The sequence below is a fragment of the Papio anubis genome, chromosome 1 (genome assembly GCF_008728515.1).
Source record: "Papio anubis isolate 15944 chromosome 1, Panubis1.0, whole genome shotgun sequence".
Taxonomy (NCBI): domain Eukaryota; kingdom Metazoa; phylum Chordata; class Mammalia; order Primates; family Cercopithecidae; genus Papio; species Papio anubis.
Window position 1 is genome coordinate 121061256 of NC_044976.1, and position 20776 is coordinate 121082031.

At 47.4% G+C, this 20776-nt stretch overlaps 1 protein-coding gene and 1 pseudogene across 2 annotated transcripts; one reads left to right on the forward strand and one right to left on the reverse strand.

The window, feature by feature from the left end:
- Positions 1 to 5028: 5028 nt before the first annotated feature.
- MCL1 (MCL1 apoptosis regulator, BCL2 family member) lies at positions 5029 to 10263 on the reverse strand. 2 transcript variants are annotated; one of them, XM_003892587.3, is made up of 3 exons: positions 9315 to 10263; positions 8717 to 8964; positions 5031 to 7954 (listed from the first exon to the last, which is right to left on the reverse strand). In XM_003892587.3, exons 1-3 carry the CDS (start codon positions 10000 to 10002, stop codon positions 7838 to 7840), a joined length of 1053 nt encoding a protein of 350 aa, XP_003892636.2. In that variant the 5' UTR covers positions 10003 to 10263; the 3' UTR covers positions 5031 to 7837. The 2 variants fall into 2 exon arrangements, with proteins under 2 accessions (XP_009178790.2, XP_003892636.2); XM_009180526.4 differs by lacking the exon at positions 8717 to 8964 and having other exon boundaries at positions 5029 to 7954; positions 9315 to 10212.
- A 7038-nt stretch (positions 10264 to 17301) lies between these two features.
- Positions 17302 to 18357, forward strand: LOC101019455 (annotated as a pseudogene).
- Positions 18358 to 20776: the final 2419 nt, after the last annotated feature.

The following is a 20776-nucleotide window of genomic DNA, read 5'->3' on the forward strand; positions in this document are numbered from 1 at the left end:
TGCGTTCTCATTGTGAGATTTGTTATGCATAAATTCCTTAGCACACATCTCCTAAAAACAAGGTATAATACTCAAGAAATTTAACATCAATACAGTACTAACATACAATCCATAAATTTCTGCAAATGTCCCCACGTCCTTTATAGCTTTTTGACATGTAGTTGTCATGTTTATTTTCAACTATTCCCCAGTCTTGAGGTTTTTTTTTCTTTTTTTTTTTTGAGACATTGTCTTGCTCTGTCCCAGGCTGGAGGCAGTGGCCCAATCTCAGCTCACTGCAACCTCCGCCTCCCAGGTTCAAGCAATTCTCCTGCCTCAGCCTCCTGAGTAGCTGGGACTACAAGTGTCCACCACCACGCCTGGCTAATTTTTGTATTTTTAGTAGAGATGGGGTTTCACCATATTGGCCAGGGGGGTCTCAAACTCCTGACCTTGTGATCTGCCCGCCTCCACCTCCCAAAGTGTTGGGATTACAGGCGTGAGCCACCGTGCCCAGCCTCTTTTTGTGAGTTTTTTTTTTTTGAGACGGAGTCTCGCTCTGTTGCCCAGGCTGGAGTGCAGTGGCGCAATCTCGTCTCACTGCAAGCTCCACCTCCCAGGTTCATGCCATCCTCCTGCCTCAGCCTCCTGAGTAGCTGGGACTACAAGCGCCCGCCACCACGTCTGGCTAATTTTTTGTATTTTTTGTAGAGATGGGGTTTCACTGTATTAGCCAGGATGGTCTCGATCTCCTGACCTCGTGTTCCGCCCACCTCAGCCTCCCAAAGTGCTGGGATTACAGGCGTGAGCCATCGCACCTGGCTTTTTTTTAGTTTCTTTTTGTTTGTTTGTTTTTGTTTTTGAGACGGAGTCTCGATCTGTCGCCCAGGCTGGAGTGCAGTGGCCGGATCTCGGCTCACTGCAAGCTCCGCCTCCTGAGTTTACGCCATTCTCCTGCCTCAGCCTCCGGAGTAGCTGAGACTACAGGCGCCCACCACCTCACCTGGCTAGTTTTTTTGTACTTTTTTAGTAGAGACGGGGTTTCACCGTGTTAGCCAGGATGGTCTCGATCTGCTGACCTTGTGATCCTCCCGTCTCAGCCTCCCAAAGTGCTGGGATTACAGGCTTGAGCCACTGCGCCCAGTCTTTTTGAGTTTCTTAAGGGTAAGAATGATCTCTTTATAATTCCAGCATCTAACAGTTCATGATACATAGTAAGCAGTCTACTGTCATGTAATAGAAAAATGAAGACTCTCAACATCTGGCTGTCTAGAGCTCCTGCTAAATAGACAAGCCTGGGCAATATAGAAAGACCCCATCTCTGTGAACAAAACAAAACACAAGGCATGGTGGGGTACCTGTAGTCCCAGCTACTTTGGAGGCTGAGGTGGGAGGATTGCTTGAGCATGGGAGTTCAAGGCTGCAGTGAACTGTGAGTCCCACTGCACTCCAGCCTGGGCAAGAGTGAGACCCCACCTCTTTTTTTTTTTTTTTTTTTTTTTTTGAGACGTAGTCTCACGCTGTCGCCCAGGTTGGAGTGCAGTGGCGCGATCTCGGCTCACTGCAAGCTCCGCCTCCTGGGTTCACGCCATTCTCCTGCCTCAGCCTCCTGAGTAGCTGGGACTACAGGCGCCCGCCACCGCGCCCGGCTAATTTTTTGTATTTTTAGTAGAGACGGGGTTTCACTGTGGTCTCGATCTCCTGACCTTGTGATCCGCCCGCCTCGGCCTCCCAAAGTGCTGGGATTACAGGCGTGAGCCACCGCGCCCGGCCAAAGACCCCACCTTTTAAAAAAAAAATCCCAGCTTACCTCAATGTTGAGGATTTATCATTTACCAATGGAAAAGAACTATTATTCTATGCAAGTCAAGAAGGGATCTGCCAATTAGAAACCAGGTATAGTATGGGAACAAAAGCTTGCTACATATATCCTTTTTCTACTTCCCAAGAATTATTAGTAAAGGACACCACATTTTCAGGGTTTTTTTTTTTTTTGACATGGAGTCTCCCTGTGTCTCCAGGTTGGAGCGCAGTGGCGTGATCGCGGCTCACTGCAATCTGGTACTACAGGTACGCGCCCCCATGCCTGGCTAATTTTTGTATTTTTAGTAGAGATGGGGTTTCATCATGTTGGCCAAGCTGGTCTCGAAATCCTGACCTTGGGTGATCTGCCTGCCTCGGCCTCCCAAAGTGCTGGGATTACAGGCATGAGCCACTGCACCTGGCCTCTTCTGTTTTTGGAGGAAGTCTCGCTCTGTCACCCAGGCTAGAGGGCTAGAGTGCAGTGGCATGATCTTGGCTCACTGCAATCTCCACCTCCTGGGTTCAAGCGATTCTCCGGCCTCAACCTCCTGAATAGCTGGGAATACTGGTGCCCGCCACCACGGCTAATATTTCTGTATATTTAGTAGAGATGGGGTTTCACTGTGTTGGCCAGGCTGGTCTCAAAATTCTCACCTCAAGTGATCAGCCCACCTTGGCCTCCCAAGGTGCTGGGATTACAGGCATGAGCCACGGAGCCCAGACCAGAGAGCAGTTTCTTAATCCACCTGGAGGAAAATCCCCAGCCCCCAACTTTCCACATACTTCACATAGGTAAGATAACACTGTAACAACTTTGAAACTAAGAGGAAGATAATTAAGCTTTCGATTTTGAAATTGAGAAGCCTTTGAAGAGTGGCAGCGTTCTAGAAACAAAGTTCCATAATGATTGAACAAGTGAAGTAAAAACTAGGATAGAGACTCAACTGATCATCTGAACTCCAGTAATTAATGGCTAGTGCTCTGGGCATCTGGCTGGAGCCATGCTACACACCAGTTGTACAAGTTATTTCACTTTAATTTTGTAAAATGCTTCAGCTGTCACAACTGTTTTAAATAAAAATTTTCTGAACGAAAACAGTATGAAGACCTTGCTCTAGACACAAAACAGGAACTGAAAAGTCTGGTTATGTCAAATAAAGCAAAGTGTTGATTATTCTGACTAGTGATTAAGGTTACCCAGTTACTATTAAATCCAAGTTTTTAAGGTGCTGAGCAAAGGAACACTGCACCAGAAATGGCTTCACATCATAGCACATCAACGGGAGCAATAGCACTAACTTAACTCAGGCCAAGGCTTGGGCTTGGGAGTGCACTTACACAGCTTTCTTTGTAATGATACAAAAAGCTGCTGCCTTTTGGTAGTTAGGCTCCAGAAAGGGGCTTCCAAACCAAAACGTGCTTTTAAATAGAAATGCAACTGAATGCAGGAAGGCACAGAATCCTGACTGCCTGATTAGCATCTGGTGCTCAAGGCTTAAAACCAAGTATGCAAACCTCACATTTGCACATTTCCATGGTGATTTAGCTTGCTTTCAAGGTACCCGAAAATAAAGGCAGGATAGGGGTTTTTGAAATTGACTGGCTTCTTTTTACCTCCTTTTGGAAAATGGAAGGGGAAAAGCACTGCTCCCAAGAACTTCATCAAAACTCTTTTAACTTTAGGTATTATTTAGGTGTTATGATAGAGTAAATGCCATACAGTACCCTCTTACCTCAAGATCAAGGCCAGGCGCGGTGGCTCAGGCCTGTAATCCCAGCGCTTAGGCTGAGGCAGGTGGATCACTGAGATCAGGAGTTCAAGACCAGCCTGACCAACATGCCAAACCCCACCTCTACTAAAAAATACAAAAATTAGCCAGGCAGGCCGGGCGAGGTGGCTCACGCCTGTAATCCCAGCACTTTGGGAGGCCAAGGCGGGCGGATCACGAGGTCAGGAGATCAAGACCATCCTGGCAAACATGGTGAAACCCCGTGTCTACTAAAAATACACAAAAAAAATTAGCCAGGCGTGGTGGCAGGCGCCTGTAGTCCCAGCTTCTCGGGAGGCTGAGGCAGAATGGTGTGAAGCTGGGAGGCGGCGGAGCTTGCACTAAGCCGAGATCGCGCCTCTGTACTCCAGCCTGGGCGACAGAGCGAGACTCCATCTCAAAAAAAAAAAAAAATTAGCCGGGCATGGTGGCAGGCACCTGTGATCCCAGCTACTCGGGAGGCTGAGGTTACAGTGAGCCGGGATTGTGCCACTGCACTCTAGCCTGGGCGACAGAGTGAGACTCTGCCTCAAAACAAAACAAACAAACCAACACCTGGTGATTCAAAAAACCGAGACACAGGTTGGGCACGGTGGTTCACGCCTGTAATCCCAGCACTTTGGGAGGCAAAGGTGGGCGGATCACCTGAGGTCGGGAGTTCGAGACCAGCCCGACCAAAACAGAGAAACCCTAAAAATACAAAATTAGCCACGTGTGGTCGCGCATGTTTGTAATCCCAGCTACTTGGGAGGCTGAGGCAGGAGAACTGCTTGAACCCGGAAGGCAGAGGTTGTGGTGAGCCGAGATCACACCATTGCACTCCAGCCTGGGCAACAAGAGCTAAACCTCGTCTCAAAAAAATAAATAAATCAAGACAGAGGGCCGGGCGCGGTGGCTCAAGCCTGTAATCCCAGCACTTTGGGAGGCCGAGGCAGGTGGATCACGAGGTCAGGAGATCGAGACCATCCTGGCTAACACGGTGAAACCCCATCTCTACTAAAAAAAAATACAAAAAAACTAGCCGGGCGAGGTGGCGGGCGCCTGTAGTCCCAGCTACTCGGGAGGCTGAGGCAGGAGAATGGCGTGAACCCAGAAGGCGGAGCTTGCAGTGAGCTGAGATCCGGCCACTGCCCTCCAGCCTGGGTGACAGAACGAGACTCCGTCTCAAAAAAAAAAAAAAAAAAAAAAAAAAATCAAGACAGAGATTTTGATTTTTTTTTCAGAAGGTTTTTGATTTTTTTACTTGGAGGTTTAGGAACTCCTCCAAGTACAGCAGTAATATATTTAATTAAAAACCCAACACCTCTAATTTGAATTGAAGAAAGGAACTGTCCTTTGCTCTAAGGCAAATCAGCTTTGTGAGGCTTTTGCTTTGAATGCACCTATACATATTTGCTCAGCTGACTTCTCTAAAAGGTTTGCCTAAGAGGGGGAAGGAAAAGAGGCGTCGATGAGAAAAGACCCATATCACACCCTGTATTTGAATAAAAGATTTATTTTCTTTCTCAGGAAAAACAGGAAGTTAGGGAAACACACTACATTTTACAACCAACATTAATTTGTAGTTGGTCCTTTTCCTGGCACAGCTATCAAAAGTACTAGCTGTTTAGCCAGAACCAAGGTGTTCACCCCCACAGAATGCACATGAACACTAGAGGACTGCATGTTTTTCCCTGAGAGAAGCATAAGACAAACAGAAGTCAAAAAGTAGTCACTGAGAGCCATCCTTCTAAGCAGCCCCTCCCTTTCCCTTTTGGAGGATTTGCCTGAACTATGTAGCTGACAGTCAGCACTTAGACCACCTGCCTCATCCTCTCCCTATAAACCCACCACTCCCCTCCTCCTTTCCCAAACCACTTGGGGTGCCCTAAGCCCAAAATATCAACTAAGATCCTTGTCTGTATTTCCAGTCATACCTAATGAATTGGGAAGTGGGGCACCTAAAAACCAATTCACATCTACGCACTTGTTTCCACTGGATTTGGGAGACAGGCTGTTTTAGTTACCGCAACTAGATCTTAAGATTAATATTAAAAACTACATAAAGTGCTTTTAGGTCCTTAGAGATACATGATATAAATAAGTGGCTTATGATCAAGAACGATAAATAGATAGGTAAAAATAGCTCTAGCAAAGTTGACATTATGGCTCTGAGATGGGCAGGCAGGGCAATTCTTCCCCATTACATTCTTAGTCATCTTATTCATGCCTATTTTTAAATGGAGTCCACAGACTAAAGGTCATGCTCAGAGACTGAAGCTTTCAAATGACCCTAGTTCCAATATAGACACTTTCTTCAGTTTATCAGTAGCTTTTAAACTCTGAGGTTTAACACAGCTCACCTCATTCTGTAAATTTAAGTGAGCATACTCATATACATAGGAAACTTTAGAGAAAGCCTCGTAAGATGTTCCCTCCTCTGAAAATTCCTGAGGGGACTTTTGACACATTTCCCCCCAAAACAGGATAAAACAATAGTTGAAAAGATACCAGTCTAAGGAAAAGGGACTTCCTCCCACCCCTCAATGACTGTTAGTGTCACAGCACCCATGGTATTACCACCTGCTAACAGGATAAAGTTCATGAGAGATGAAAGGTCTGTGGACTCTTGGCGGGGAGGGAGGGTCACTCAGGGTTCCCAGCAGGGTTTCACAGTGCCAAAATCTAAAAGGGCTAGAAAGGGATGGCAGGGGAAAGCTGTAGGACTTGATATAAATATCTGTTGAGGGAGCAGAACAAGCAGCAATTTCAAGGAAGGACAGGAAATAAAAGGTAAGTCTGATAGAACAAACATCAAGACTGAAATCCAAAGATGCCAATGCAAAAATTTGAAACAAAGTTTGGGAATCATTAATAGAAACAAAACAGTAAGTATTTGTTTTATTGACATACTAGGCTTAGACCTGTGTGTGTAACAAGCCTAATAATAGCACCATGGTTAGACTTGCTTGCTTTTCCAAGCCATCATTTTACAATTTATTAAGCAAACAAGGGATCAAATGTCTCTCCATCCACCTGATGTGATCTTTTTATATGCACATGGCTAACGAGTTCCATTCAGAACAGCTGAAAATCTTTTAGTAAAAGCTTTAAAGATGCGCTCATGAATTCAGTTTAAATTTCACCAGTTAAATTAGGTCAAATGGAAGGAACTCAAATGAGTATTGCCCAATCAGAGCCCATTATTTGTAAGTCATCAGTAACTTTAAAACTCCACTTAGACCTAATTATTGAAAACTTGCATATAATGAAGTGAAAGAATTTCCATTCATCAACCTCTCAATCCCAGGTTTTCAAAGAAAAACCTATCTAAGGAATACTTACCAAAATCAGATAAGAAAATTTAAACCTGCATAGTTTATCAATCAGATTGGTTCCACTACAACCAGTTTGCGTACAGTTACACATCAATTCGTTCTGTATACACTCTAGAACTGAACAGAACAAAGTTTAGCATAGAAAAGCTGTAAGAAACAGGTTCCTAATTACCGAAGTTGCAAAGTTCAAAAGGGTATGAAAAAAACTAATGTAAATTCGATACTCTCATTGTTGCAAAGAAATAGACTTTCTGTAAAAATATATACAATTTTTACAAATACATTTACAAATTGTTTGTCTTAAGAATTGAGGATATCCATATTCATAACTAATTACTGAGTCTTCCATCAAGTATTATTGGCCATAAACTAGGCTAATGAAGTAAGAATCATGGAAACCAAGCCAAAGTATAATAGGTATAAAAGTCCTGAACACTTGGACTTTCTATTTCAAGAAGTATACTGGGAAAGCTAATTATAGAGAGGAAAAGCTTCCCTTGTACAGTACTGAGGCTTACAGTCATAGTTCTATTCCTTGTAGCTTTTACACAGGTCACTGGCATTGTTAGTGCTTCTCTTAACACTACAGGAAATTAATGAATTCGCCGGGTAATCAATTCTATGACTTGCCTGACTACTGGCCACTTTCCTGTTCTCAACAAGGAAATTAAGTCTTTCCACCCTACCATCTTCACTAAATCTAAAAGTCCTCCTCCATAGCTTCCCAAACAAAGTTTGTTTGTTGCTGAAACCGAGCTTTGCTTCTTTCAGTGACTCTTCAATCAATGGGGAGCACTTTTCCCATGTATTTATTCTCGTTAGCCATAATCCTCTTGCCACTTGCTTTTCTGGCTAGGTTGCTAGGGTGCACCTCTTGGAAGTTACAGCTTGGAGTCCAACTGCATAAACTGGTTTTGGTGGTTGGTGGTGGTGGTTGGTTAAAAGTCAACTATTGCACTTACAGTAAGGCTATCTTATTAGATATGCCAAACCAGCTCCTACTCCAGCAACACCTGCAAAAGCCAGCAGCACATTTCTGATGCCACCTTCTAGGTCCTCTACATGGAAGAACTCCACAAACCCATCCTACAAAACAAAAAAGAAAAGCACATTTTCAAGTATGGGTTTCTGCTCTTTTAACGACACTACTATCCAGAAAGAAGGTAAATTAAAATATCTAAAGATCCCCCCTAAAACAACAGTAAACCAATTATTATTCACCCTGGGGCAAAAAAAAAAAGACATTTCTAAGTTCTTCAGTTTCTTAAGTGGGCACCCATGATAGTTAAACTTCATTTTACAGTACTATCTTGGTCATATTAGGATTTATCCAAACCAAGGGACTTCCAGAGTTCCCATGAAGTAAAAGACTACAACACTTATTCTCAAATCTCCACCACTTAATATTTCAGTAACACCTCAACTGCGAAGATCAGTTTTTCTCAACGTGGTTAAGTACATCCTGCATCAGATCTGGGTTTCTGTTTAAAACGCAAGGTCCACCCCGTATCTTCTCAATTAAAACAGGGAGCGCCTTAGGAATGTATTTCAGCTATCCTCCCCTGGTGACTTATTTCTTCATGGTTTGAATCCACTGAAGAGTATTCAACTGAACTGGAACAAAAAATAGCCTAGAGAAAACCAAGATTTTTGATACAATTCAAGACCGCCATACCACTATCTCTAAGGATCCACTACTTAAATCATTATCAAATAAACAATGGTCCTTTAGTTAGAGCCTGCAAACAGCCGTGCGTCATAAAAACCTTTAGATATCCCCACCTCTCTAAATAAATCCTTCATTCTACTTCCACTCCAAGTCCCCTTTCATCCTTAAGGAAAACTTACCCAGCCTCTTTGTTTAACTAGCCAGTCCCGTTTTGTCCTTACGAGAACGTCTGTGATACTTTCTGCTAATGGTTCGATGCAGCTTTCTTGGTTTATGGTCTTCAAGTGTTTAGCCACAAAGGCACCAAAAGAAATGAGAGTCACAATCCTGCCCCAGTTTGTTACGCCGTCGCTGAAAACATGGACCATCACTCGAGACAAAGATTTGACATCGTCTTCGTTTTTGATGTCCAGTTTCCGAAGCATGCCTGGGGAAGAAAAGCATGCAGGTCCTCACGGCCTCCTTTGTCTAAACCGGCCCAAGATTCGCCTGCCCACCCACGGCGGGAAAGTGGCTACTGGGATTTATAGAACTCAGGTCGACCCCACTTGGAATTGACATCCCACCCTTTCCGGTCTTTGAACAAGAGCTGCCATTTCCAAAAGAATCAAGATGGGCGGAAACAATGACTCAAGGCCAGAATATTCTGGTTTCAGGAATAGGATGAGACACGTTTCAACACTGACTCGTTTCGGTTTCCACCCACCCTCGGCGGGTGAGTCCAGGGAGAGATGGAAAAAAGGGAGTGAGGCCTTGGCGATTAATGAACCCCCTTACCTTGGAAGGCCGTCTCGTGGTTGCGCTGCACGCCATCCCCAACCCGTCGTAAGGTCTCCAGAGCCTTCCTGCTGGTGGCCCCAGACCTGCCCATTGGCTTTGTGTCCTTGGCGCCGGTGGCCTGCTCCCGAAGGTACCAAGAGATAATCTCCAGCGACTGCCGGTACAACTCGTCCTCCTCCTCCTCTGCTGGCGGCGGCGTCGAGGGTAGTGACCCATCCGTACTGGGGCTATTACCAGATTCCCCGACCAACTCCAGCAGGGGCAGGACAGCCGGCCGCTTCCCGAGAGGCTCCGGCTCGTACCCGTCCAGCTCCTCTTCGGGCGACATGATGGCGTCGGCAGCCGGGGCTTCCATCTCCTCAAGCGGCGCCGCGCGGCGGGTGGGCGCAAAGAAAAGCGGCCTCGCGGGGGTCGCGGTGACGTCGGGGACCTCCGCGCCAATGGGCGGCGGCCGCGCGACCCTCCGGGCGTCTGGCGTGAGGGCGGCCGGGGGGCTTGCGCCGGCGCTTCCGCCAATCACCGTGCCGGCCTCCCCTCCCCCTATCTCTCGCCGGGCCGAGGCCTCCTTCTCCGTAGCTAAAAGCCGCCCTCCCGGAGGGGTGGCGCCGCCGCTGCCGGCCCCCAAGCCGGCCCCCCCACAGTAGAGGTTGAGTCCGATTACCGCGTTTCTTTTGAGGCCAAACATCGCCAGTCGCCGCCGCCGCCGCCTGGCAAGAAAACTGGGGAAGACCCCGACTCCTTACTGGAAGGAAGCGGAAGTGAGAAGTGGCGAGGAGCTCCTTGATCACGGTTTTAGGGCGGCCAGTCCTACTGGGTGGCGTCAGCGAACTTTAATTTTTTTAAAAAAGTATTCCCATAAAAGGGGAAAGGGGCGGCAGCTTCCGGAGGGTTGCGCACGGCACCTACCGGCTGCCGGGCCGGGGCGGGGTCGGGGCCTGAGCGGGGCCTTCCGGTCTTCGGAGGCTCTGGGTGCCGGTTACGTAACGGCGGCTCCGAGCTCCTGGGCTCGAGCTCTTTCCATGAGCACCTCGGGCCTTCTAGTGGCTACCTCTGTGCTTCCCTGAGACCTGATTCGCGAGCCACTTTTACTGGTTTTTGCCAGAGCTTTTTTACCAAATCAAAATTTCAACCATTGACTAACAGGGGTTGAAGGAAGAGGACGAGGAAGTTCAGTGATGGATAGGAACAACAGTCTTAGATGATAGGGATAATTAAGGGGGCATAGTTGGGAACTTGGAGTTATTTTGCACAGCTCTCAGTTCAATGTTTAGAAATGAGGATGCTCCATGTACTACCCTAAAGAACCATTTATATAAGTGGACTAAGCTAAAACTGCCACGGCTAAACTATTCCTGCCTCCCTGCTTGCTTCTTCCATCTCTGTTGCATAGTCTTTGGCGCTATTTACATATAGGCCTTACTCCATTAGCAACTCGTCTGAGAGTCTTGACAACATTTTTGTTTGTTTTGAGACAGAGTCTAGCTCTGTTGCCCAGGCTGGAGTGCAGTGGCGTGATCTCGGCTTACTACAAGCTCCACCTCCCACGTTCAGACGACTCTTATACCTCAGCCTCCCGTGTAGCTGGGATTACAGGCGTGCGCCACCACAGCCGGCTAGGTTTTGTATTTTTAGTAGAGATTGGGTTTCACCATGTTGGCCAGGCTGGTCTCGAACTCGTGGCCTCAAGTGGCCGGCCAGTCTCGGCCTCCCAAGGTGCTGGGACTACAGTTGGGAGCCACCTCGCCCGACTGATTATTGTATTTTTAGTAGAGACGTGGTTTCACCATGTTGGCCAGGCTGGTCTTGAACTCCTGGCCTCAGGTCATTCGCCTGCCTCAGCCTCTTAAAGTGCTGGGATTACAGGCGTGAGTCACTGCACCCGGTTGACACCATTTATTTTGGTGCTGATAGTAAGGCACATTTGACTCTAGAGGTTTGTAAAGCCCTTGGGAAAAAGGATCCTGTTAGATGCGACGTATGTTCACATTAATTAAAGCAGCCTTTTTGTTAAAAGATCTGTAAAAATAATAGCTAAAATTCGAAAGCAAGGTGCTGAGAGACATAGGAAAGGTGAGCAAGCTCACTTTTTAAAAATTTTTTTGAGATGAGGTCTTGCCTTGTCACCCAGGCTGGAGTGCAGTGGCACCATCAGGGCTCATTGCTGCCTCAGCCTCCTGGGTTCCTGGGCTGAAGTGATTCTCCCACCTCAGCCTCGCGAGTAGCTAGGAACACAGGTGCATGCCACCAGGCTTGGCTAATTTTTTTATTTCTTGTAGAGATGGGGTATCGTTATTTTGCCCAGGCTGGTCTTGAACTCCTGGGCTCAGGTGATCCTCCTACCTTGGCCTCCCAAAGTGTTGGGATTACAGGCTGGGCTCTGTGCCTCATGCTAGTAATCCCAGCACTTTGGGAGGCTGAAGTGGGTGGATTGCTTGAGCCCAGGAGTTTGAGACCAGCCTGGGAAACATGGCGAAACCCTGTCTCTACTAAAAACACAAAAATTAGGGCCGGGCGCGGTGGCTCAAGCCTGTAATCCCAGCACTTTGGGAGGCCGAGACGGGCGGATCACAAGGTCAGGAGATCGAGACCATCCTGGCTAACACAGTGAAACCCCGTCTCTACTAAAAACACAAAAATTAGATGGGTGTGGTGGTGCGCACCTGTAATCCCAGCTACTCTGGAGGCTAAGACAGGAGAACTGCTTGAACCTGAGAGACGGAGGTTGCAGTGAGCCGAGATAGTGCCACTGCACTCCAGCCTGGGCAACAGAGTGAGACTCGGTCTCAAAAAAAAAAAATGAGGCCTGGCGCGGTGGCTCACGCCTGTAATCCCAGAACTTTGGGAGGCCAAGGTGGGCGGAACATCTGAAGTTAGGAGTTTGAGACCAGCCCGACCAACATGGAGAAACTCCATCTCTACTAAAAATACAAAATTAGCCGGGCTGTGGTGGCATGTGCCTGTAATCCCAGCTACTTGGGAGGCTAAGGCGGGAGAATCACTTGAACCTGTGAGGCGAAGGTTGCGGTGAGCCGAGATTGTGCCGTTGCACTCTAGCCTGGACAACAAGAGTGAAACGCCATCTCAAAATAAATAAATAAATAAAGTGTTGGAATTATAGGCGTGAGTCACCTGCTTGCCCAAAAGTTCCTAATCCCCAAAATGTCACAGTTTAGTAAGGCGATACGGTGTCCATACCACCCAGTTATGTTTTGGGCAGGACCTAGAACCATAGGGGTTTATAGTATGAGCGGTGAGGGTAGAGCACTCTGTGGTTGTAGTGAATAAGAAATGGTTTCTCTATTTAAGGAACGTCTAATCTTATACAGCAACTAACCATAATGGAATGTATGCTCTACACAAGGCATTAACAACTTCATTTAGGAGTTAAGAGGTTGGGAAATTCACTTTGGGCTGAGAGAGCTAGAGGAAAGTGTTATGGAGGAGGTAGCTTTGCTGTCATGCTTTATAAAGTAAAATTTTATCAGGTGGTAAAGTGGAAAGAGATTGAGGAAATAGGAAGAGCAATGGTTTTTCCTTTTACAGAGGCTAAAAAAGGAAATGTAAGTTACACTTTAAAATAAATTGCATTTTATTCATTATTTATTATTATTTTTTGAGATGGGTATCACCATGTTGCTCAGGCTGGAGTGCAGTTGCACAATCTCAGCTCACTGCAACCTCGACCTGAGCTCAAGTGGTCCTCCTACCGCAGCCTCCCAAGTAGCTGGGACTACAGGCCAGCACCACCTTGCCTGGCTAATTTTTGTGTTTTTTTGTAGAGATGGGGTTTCACCATGTTGTTCAGGCCAATATCGAACTCCTGGCCTCAAGCCATCTGCCCTCCTTGGCCTCCCAAAGTGCTAGGATTATAGGCATGAGCCATTGTACCTGGCCCTATTTGTTAAGAAATGAAGTCTTGGCCAGGCGCGGTGGCTCACACCTGTAACCCCAGCACTTTGGGAGGCCGAGGCAGGCAGATCACGAGGTCAGGAGATCGAGACCATCCTGGCCAACATGGTGAAACCCCGTCTCTACTGAAAAAAAAAATACAAAAAATTAGCTGGGCATGGTGGCAGGTGCCTGTAGTCCCAGCTACTTGGGAGGCTGAGGCAGGAGAAGGGTGTGAACCCGGGAGGCAGAGCTTGCAGTGAGCCAAGATCGTGCCACTGCACTCCAGCCTGGGCAACAGAGTGAGACTCTGTCTCAAAAAAAAAAAAAAAAAAAAAAGTCTGCTATGTTATCCAGGATGGTCTCCAACTCCTGGCCTCAAGGGACCCTCCCACCTGAGCCTCTTGAATAGCTGGGATTACAAACATGAGCCACCACACCTAGTTTCAAATAAATTTTATTTTATTTATTTATTTTTTTGAAACGGAGTCTTGCTGTGTTGCCCAGGCTGGAGTGCAGTGGCACAATCTCGGCTTACCACAAACTCTGCCTCCTGGGTTCAAGCGGTTCTCCTGCCTCAGCCTCCCAAGTAGCTGGCACTACAGGTGGGCAACTACCATGCCCAGCTAATTTTTGTATTTTTAGTAGAGACGGGGTTTCACTGTGTTAGCCAGGCCAGTCTCGAACTCATGACCTCGTGATCCGCCAGCCTTGGCCTCGGATGCTGGGATTACAGGCTTGAGCCACTGCGCCCGGCCTGTGCCCAGTTAATTTTTGTATTTTTAGTAGAGATGGGGTTTCACCATGTTGGCCAGAATAGTCATGATCTCCTGACCTCATGATCCGACCACCTCGGCCTCCCAAAAGTGCTGGGATTACAAGCATGAGACACCACGCCCAGCCTGGCCCCATCCCACTTTTCTATATATCCCATGTTGGTAAACATTCAGGTTAATCCATTCAACAATGGAGTGTCTGCCATGGGTCAGGTATGGCTGGGGTTATGAAGAGAAGTACGTTAAGTGCTCTCATCAAGTGGACAACCAGAGAGAGTAATAAAATTGAAGAGTAGCCAGTATAGAAGAAGGAAAATCAGGAGCGTGTGGTACACTAAAAAGCACAGGAAGAAAGTGTTTCCATACAAGAATTATAAACCAAGTCAAATACTGCTGAAAAGTATAAGGAGGCCTGCAAATTGACCACTGAGACATGGCAATGTAGAGGTCACAGATAACCTTGACAAGTTTCAGTGGTGAGAATCATAGCTTCATAGAAGTGGGTTCAAGACAGAAAAGGAGGTGAGAGGTTGCTATACAAAGGAACATCAGGCTGGGCACAATGGCTCACGCCTGTAATCCCACTTTGGAAGGCCAAGGCAGGAGGATGGCTTGACTCCAGGAGTTTATACTAACCTGGGCAACAGTGAGACCCCATCTCTGCCAAAAATAAATTTTTAAAAATTAGCTGGACGTGATGGTACATGTCTGTAGTCCTAGCTACTTGGGAGGCTGAGGTGCTCAGATGTTCAGTGCTGCAGTGAGCCATGATTGCACCACTGTACTCCAGCCTGAACAGAGCAAAACCCTGTCTATGCCGGGCGTGGTGGCTAACGCCTGTAATCCCAGCACTTTGGGAGGCCGAGGCAGGTGGATCATGAGGTCAGGAGTTCAAGACCAGCCTGGCCAACATGGTGAAACCCCATCTCTACTAAAAATACAAAAACTAGCTGGGTGTGATGGCACGGGCCTGTAGTCCCAGCTATTCGGGAGGCTGAGGCAGAATTGCTTGAACCTGGGAGGTGGAGGTCGCAGTGAGCCAAGACTGCGCCATTGCACTCCAGCCTGGGCAACACAGTGAGACTCCATCTCAAAACAAACAAACAAAACAAACAAACAAAAAGCCTTTCTCTAAAAATAAAATAAAATGGGCCAGGCACGGTGTCTCATGCCTGTAATCCCAGCACTTTGGGAGGCTGAGGCGGGCAGATCACAAGGTCAGGAGTTCAAGACCAGCCTGACCAATATGGTGAAACCCTGTATGTACTAAAAATATAAAATTAGCTGGGCATAGTAGCACGGCCTGTAATCCCAGCTACTCAGGAGTCTGAGGCAGGAGAATCGCTTGAACCTGGGAGGTGGAGGTTGCAGTGATCTGAGATCGCGCCACTGTACTCCAACCTGGGTGAAAGAGCAAGACTCCATTTCAAAAAAAAAAAAGCCAGGCGCAGTGGCTCACATCTGTCATCCCACCACTTTGGGAGGCCGAGACGGGCGGATCACGAGGTCAGGAGATCGAGTCCATCCTGCCTAACCTGGTGAAACCCCGTCTCTACTAAAAAAAAAAAAAAATACAAAAAACTAGCCGGGTGAGGTGGCAGGTGCCTGTAGTCCTAGCTACACGGGAGGCTGAGGCAGGAGAATGGCGTAAACCTGGGAGGCAGAGCTTGCATTAAGCTGAGATCCAGCCACTGCACTCCAGCCTGGGGGACAGAGCGAGACTCTGTCTCAAAAAAAAAAAAAAAAAAAATTAACTGGGCATGGTGGTGCGCGCCTGTAGTCCCAGCTACTCGGGAGACTGAGGCAGGAGAATCGCTTGAACCCAGCAGGCAGAGGTTGCAGTGAGCCAAGATCACACCACTGCACTCCAGCCTGGGGACAGAGCGAGACTCTGTCTTAAAAAAAAGAAAAAAGAAAAAAGAAAAGTGAGATGGGGACATAACATTAAGGCCTTTGAAAGTCAAAGGGTTTTGAACTTTTCTAAGCAATTGGGAACCACTAAGCCCTAGAGTACCATGATGCATGGTCTAATTTAGTTTCATTTACTCTAATGGTGGGCTTTAGAATGGATTAAGGGAGAGAGAATTGGAGGCAAAGAAATAAATGTTGAGGCTATTGCAGTATAACAGTCATAAAATAATGTTAGGGCTGGGTGTAGTGGCTCACATTTGTAATCCCAGCACTTGGAGAGGCCGAGGTGAGAGGACTGCTTGAGCCCAGGAGTTCAAGACCAACCTAGGCAACATAGCAAGGCCCCATCTCTATTAAAAAAAGGAAAAAAATAATGGTGACATGTAGTTGGGTGATGGCAGTAGAAATGGAAAAGATGCATTTAGAGACACTGTGGAGCAGGGTCGATAGGGCCTGATGACGAACAAGCTGACGTATCATCAGATAGACATCATATTAGGTAAGATCAGCAGGCAGACCACCTTCTAGACTCCTATGGACTCCCCTAGAGAACCAGTGCTCTCACCCTGTGCGTCAAGGAGGCAAGGAGTCAGCATGATCCCTTGGGAGGGCCTGTCCTCAGGGAATTTTAATTCACTTAGGTCTCCTGGTCCTTAGTATTAGTCAGTCATAGGAACCTCTGGGTTTGTCCACACTCCCTAAGAATCTCTCTTATTCTTAGGATAAATATCTTGGCCACAATCCTGAACCTCAAAAAAAAAAAAACAAAACAAACAAAAAAAAAACCATTGTTGGCCAGGTGCTGTTGCTCACACCTGTAATCCAAGCACTTTGGGAGGCTGAGGTGGGCGTCACGAGGTCAGGAGTTCAAGACCAGCCTGGCCAACATGGCAAAACCCTGTCTGTACTAAAAATACAAAAATCAGCCAGATGTGGTGGTGCATACCTGTGATCCCAGCTACTCAGGAGGCTGAGGCAGGAGAATCGCTTGAACCTTGCAGGCAGAGGTTGCAGTGAGCCGAGGTCACGCCATTGCACTCCAGCCTGGGCGACAGAGCAAGACTCTGTCTCAAAAAAACGCTGGGCACAGTCACTCATGCCTATAAATCCCAGCACTTTGGGAGGCCGAGGTGGGAGGATCACCTGAGGTCAGGAGTTTGAGACCAGCCTGACCAACATGGAGAAACCCTGTCTCTACTAAAAATACAAAAAAATTAGCCAGGCATGGTGGTGGGCGCCTGTAATCCCAGCTACTCGGGAGGCTGAGGTAGGAGAATCGCTTGAACCCAGGAGGCGGAGGTTGCGGTGAGCTGAGATCGCGCCATTGCACTCCAGCTTGGGCAATAAGAGCGAAATTCCATCTCAAAAAAAAAAAAACCACATTAATATATAGCTTCTCTCATGACAAGATGGCCACCCTGGCGTTACCAGCAAGTGTTCCTCCAGCTATGCTGCCCCAGTCCTGATGGCAGCCTTAGCCTTGGTCCCAGCCCCAGCCCCAGCCCCAGTGCCAGCACCAGCAGTGGCTGCAACTCTAGCCTCATCTTCAGACCCTACAGCAACAGTGGCTAAGACTGCGGCTCTGGACCAGACCCCAGCCTCAGCGCGAGCTCCAGTGCAGACCCCTGCTCTGTCTGGTCCTGCTATCCCAGGGCCCTTTCCCGGGGGCTGCGTGGTCAGGCTGCATCCTGCCATTTTGGCCTCCATTGTAGACAGCTAAGAGTGACACAATGAGGGGGCTGCCTGAGTTATCAGGAACCTGTTGGGAATTGTTGACAAACACTTAGTGGAGGTCACCAATTGGTTTTCAGTGCCGCACAATGAGTCAGAAGATGAAGTGGCTGTTGACATGCAATTTGCTAAGAACATGTATGAACTGCATAAAAAATGAGCTCATCCTGGGCTGGTAGGCTACAGGCCATGACATCACAGAGCACTCTGTGGTGATTCATAAGTACTATAGCCTGATGGCCTCCAACCCCGTCCGCCTCACTGTGGTCACAAGTCTCCAGAACCGCTGCGTGAGCATCAAACCCTATGTCAGCACTTTAATGGGTGTCCTTGGGAGGACCATGGGAGTGATGTTCACACCTCTGACAGTGATATATGCATACTATGACACTGAACACATTGAAGTTGACCTGATTATGAAGACCTGTTTTAACCCCAACTAAGGTATCGGACTCTCAAGTGACTTACAGCAAGTAGGAGGGGCATCAGCTTGCATCCAGGATGCCCTAAGCACAGTGTTGCAATATGTAGAGGATGTACTGTCTGGAAAGATGTCAGCTGACAATACTGTGGGCCACTTCTTAACGAGCCTTGTTAAGCAAGTACCCAAAATAGTTCCCAATGATTTCGAGACCATGCTCATCAGCAACATCAATGACCTGCTGATGGTGACCTACCTGGTCAATGTCACACAGTCACAGACTGCCCTCAATGAGAAACTTGTAAACCTGTGAATGGGCCCCAAGCAGTTCACCTGCCGGTCTAGGTCTCAACCCCAGGACTCGGAATGAAATGAGGGAGAAATGGGTTTTTTGTGGTCTTGAGTCACACTGAGACAGTGAACTGCTTGTGACTCTAATAAACATAGCCTACCTTTTGTAAAAAGTAAAAAAAATACATATATATATTTACATAATATATACTTATATATATTTATAAACATATATATATACCACCACGCCCAGCCTATGCCCTACTCTCTCATACTGTGCTACCAGCACAGCACCTCCCATCACAACACCATCATCAATCGTTTTTTACATAATCATATATATAAAGAATCCCGGCCAGGCGCGGTGGCTCACACCTGTAATCCCAGCACTTTGGGAGGCCGAGGTGGACAGATCACGAGGTCAGGATTTCGAGACCATTCTGGCGAACACGGTGAAACCCTGTCTCCACTAAAAATACAAAAAATAAGCTGGGCATGTTGGCGGGCACTTGTAGTCCCAGCTACTCGAGCGGCTGATGCAGGAGAATGGAGTGAACCCGGGAATTCTGAAAAAAAAAAAAAATTGGGGTTCTGTCAGAAAGGAAGAAAGGGAGAATAAATACTGGATAAGATGGTTGGGCGCAGTGGCTTACACCTGTAATATCAGCACTTTGGGAGGCCGAGGCAGGTGGATCACGAGGTCAGGAGTTCAAGACCAGCCTGGCCAAGCTGGTGAAACCCTCTCTCTACTAAAAATACAAAAATTAGGCCGTGCATGGTGGCTCACGCCTGTAATCCTAGCACTTTGGGAGGGCAAGGTGGGCAGATCACAAGGTCAGGAGTTCGAGACCAGCCTGGCCAACATGGTGACATCCCATCTCTACTAAAAATGCAAAAATTAGCTGGGTGTGATGGCGGGCGCCTGCAATCCCAGCTAATTCGGAGGATGAGGCAGAGAATTGCTTGAATCCGGGAGGTGGAGTTTGTAGTGAGCCAAGATCACGCCACTGCACTCCAGTCTGACAACACAGTGAGACTCCGTCTCAAAAAATTAAAAAATGAATATTTGCTAAAACAAGTAGCAATGTCTGTCACACCTCCTGAGAGGCTACTGAACTCTAGTTATATGCTAGTGTTACCTGTGGAGACCTGGGCCTGAATTTTTTTTTTTTTCTTTGAGACGGAGTCTTCCTCTGTCACCCAGGCTGGAGTGCAGTGGCACAATCTCAGCTTACTGCAACCTCTGCCTCTCGAGTTTAAGCAGTTCTCCTGCCACAGCCTCTCCAGTAGCTGGGATTACAGGCACCCATCACTATGCCCAACTAATTTTTGTATTTTTTAGTAGAGATGGGGTTTCACCATGTTGGCCAGGCTGGTCTTGAACTCCTGACCTTTGGTGATCCACTTGGCCTCCCAAAGTGCTGGGATTACAGGCGTGAGCTACCACGCCTGGCCAAATTATGATCTTATATGTGAAAATAATTGAGTATGTAAAAATGATTGATTATGGTACTGTGATGGGAGGTGCTGTGCTGGCAGCACAGTATGAGAGAGTAGGACATAGGCCGGGGGCGGTGGCTTACGCCTGTAATCCCACCACTTTGGGAGGCCGAGGCGGGAGGATCACTTGAGGTCAGGAGTTTGAGACCAGCCTGGCCAACATGGTGAAACCCCGTCTCTACTGAAAATACAAAAATTAGCTGGACCTGGCAGCGTATGCCTGTAATCCCAGCTACTCGGGAGGCTGAGGCAGGAGAATCGCCCCAACCCGAGAGGCGGAGATTGCAGTGGACAGATTTAGCCTGGGCGCATAGAGCAAGACTCCATCTCAAAAAGAAGGCCGGGCGCTGTGGCTCTCAAGCCTGTAATCCCAGCACTTTGGGAGGCCGGTGACGGGATGGATCACAGGCTCAGGAGATCGACCATCCTGGTTAATATGGTGTCCCCGGCTCTCTACTAAAAGTGCCAAAACTAGGTCAAGGTAGGGTGGCGAAGTGCCTGTAGTCCCAGCTACTCGGGAGGCTGGAGGCAGGGAGAATGGCTGAACCCGGGAGGCGGAGCTTGTAGTGAGCTGGAGATCCGCCACTGCACTCCAGCCTGGGCTTAGAGCGAAACCCGTCTCAAAAAAAAAAAAAAAAAAAGAATATGACATAAACAGGCCTTAGAGATTAAAGGCTAAAGATTAGCCTCAAGTTAGGAGAAGAGAATATGGTGCTCCAATAGTTCCAGAAATTTCTATCAGCAGAGTTGAGAGCTTCCCAAAGCACAAATTATATATAGGGCATAAAAAGGAAAAAAAAAAACACTGCTTTACTAGGCTAAGGAATAAAGGGGTTGAGTAATTAAGAGAGGCAATCGAGTTCAGAACAAAGAGTTTTTCAACTAGAAGATAGGGGAAGGCAACATGAGATATTAAGTATGTCCAACTTCAGGCTCCCAAA

Coding starts and splice junctions, on each gene's coding strand:
- MCL1 (XM_003892587.3), bottom strand. CDS start 10,002: ATGTTTGGCCTCAAAAGAAACGCGGTAATCGGACTCAACCTCTACTGT. Junction 8,965..9,314: donor CCACGAGACGGCCTTCCAAG/GTAAGGGGGTTC, acceptor TTTCTTCCCCAG/GCATGCTTCGGAAACTGGAC. Junction 7,955..8,716: donor TAGTTAAACAAAGAGGCTGG/GTAAGTTTTCCT, acceptor TTTGTTTTGTAG/GATGGGTTTGTGGAGTTCTT.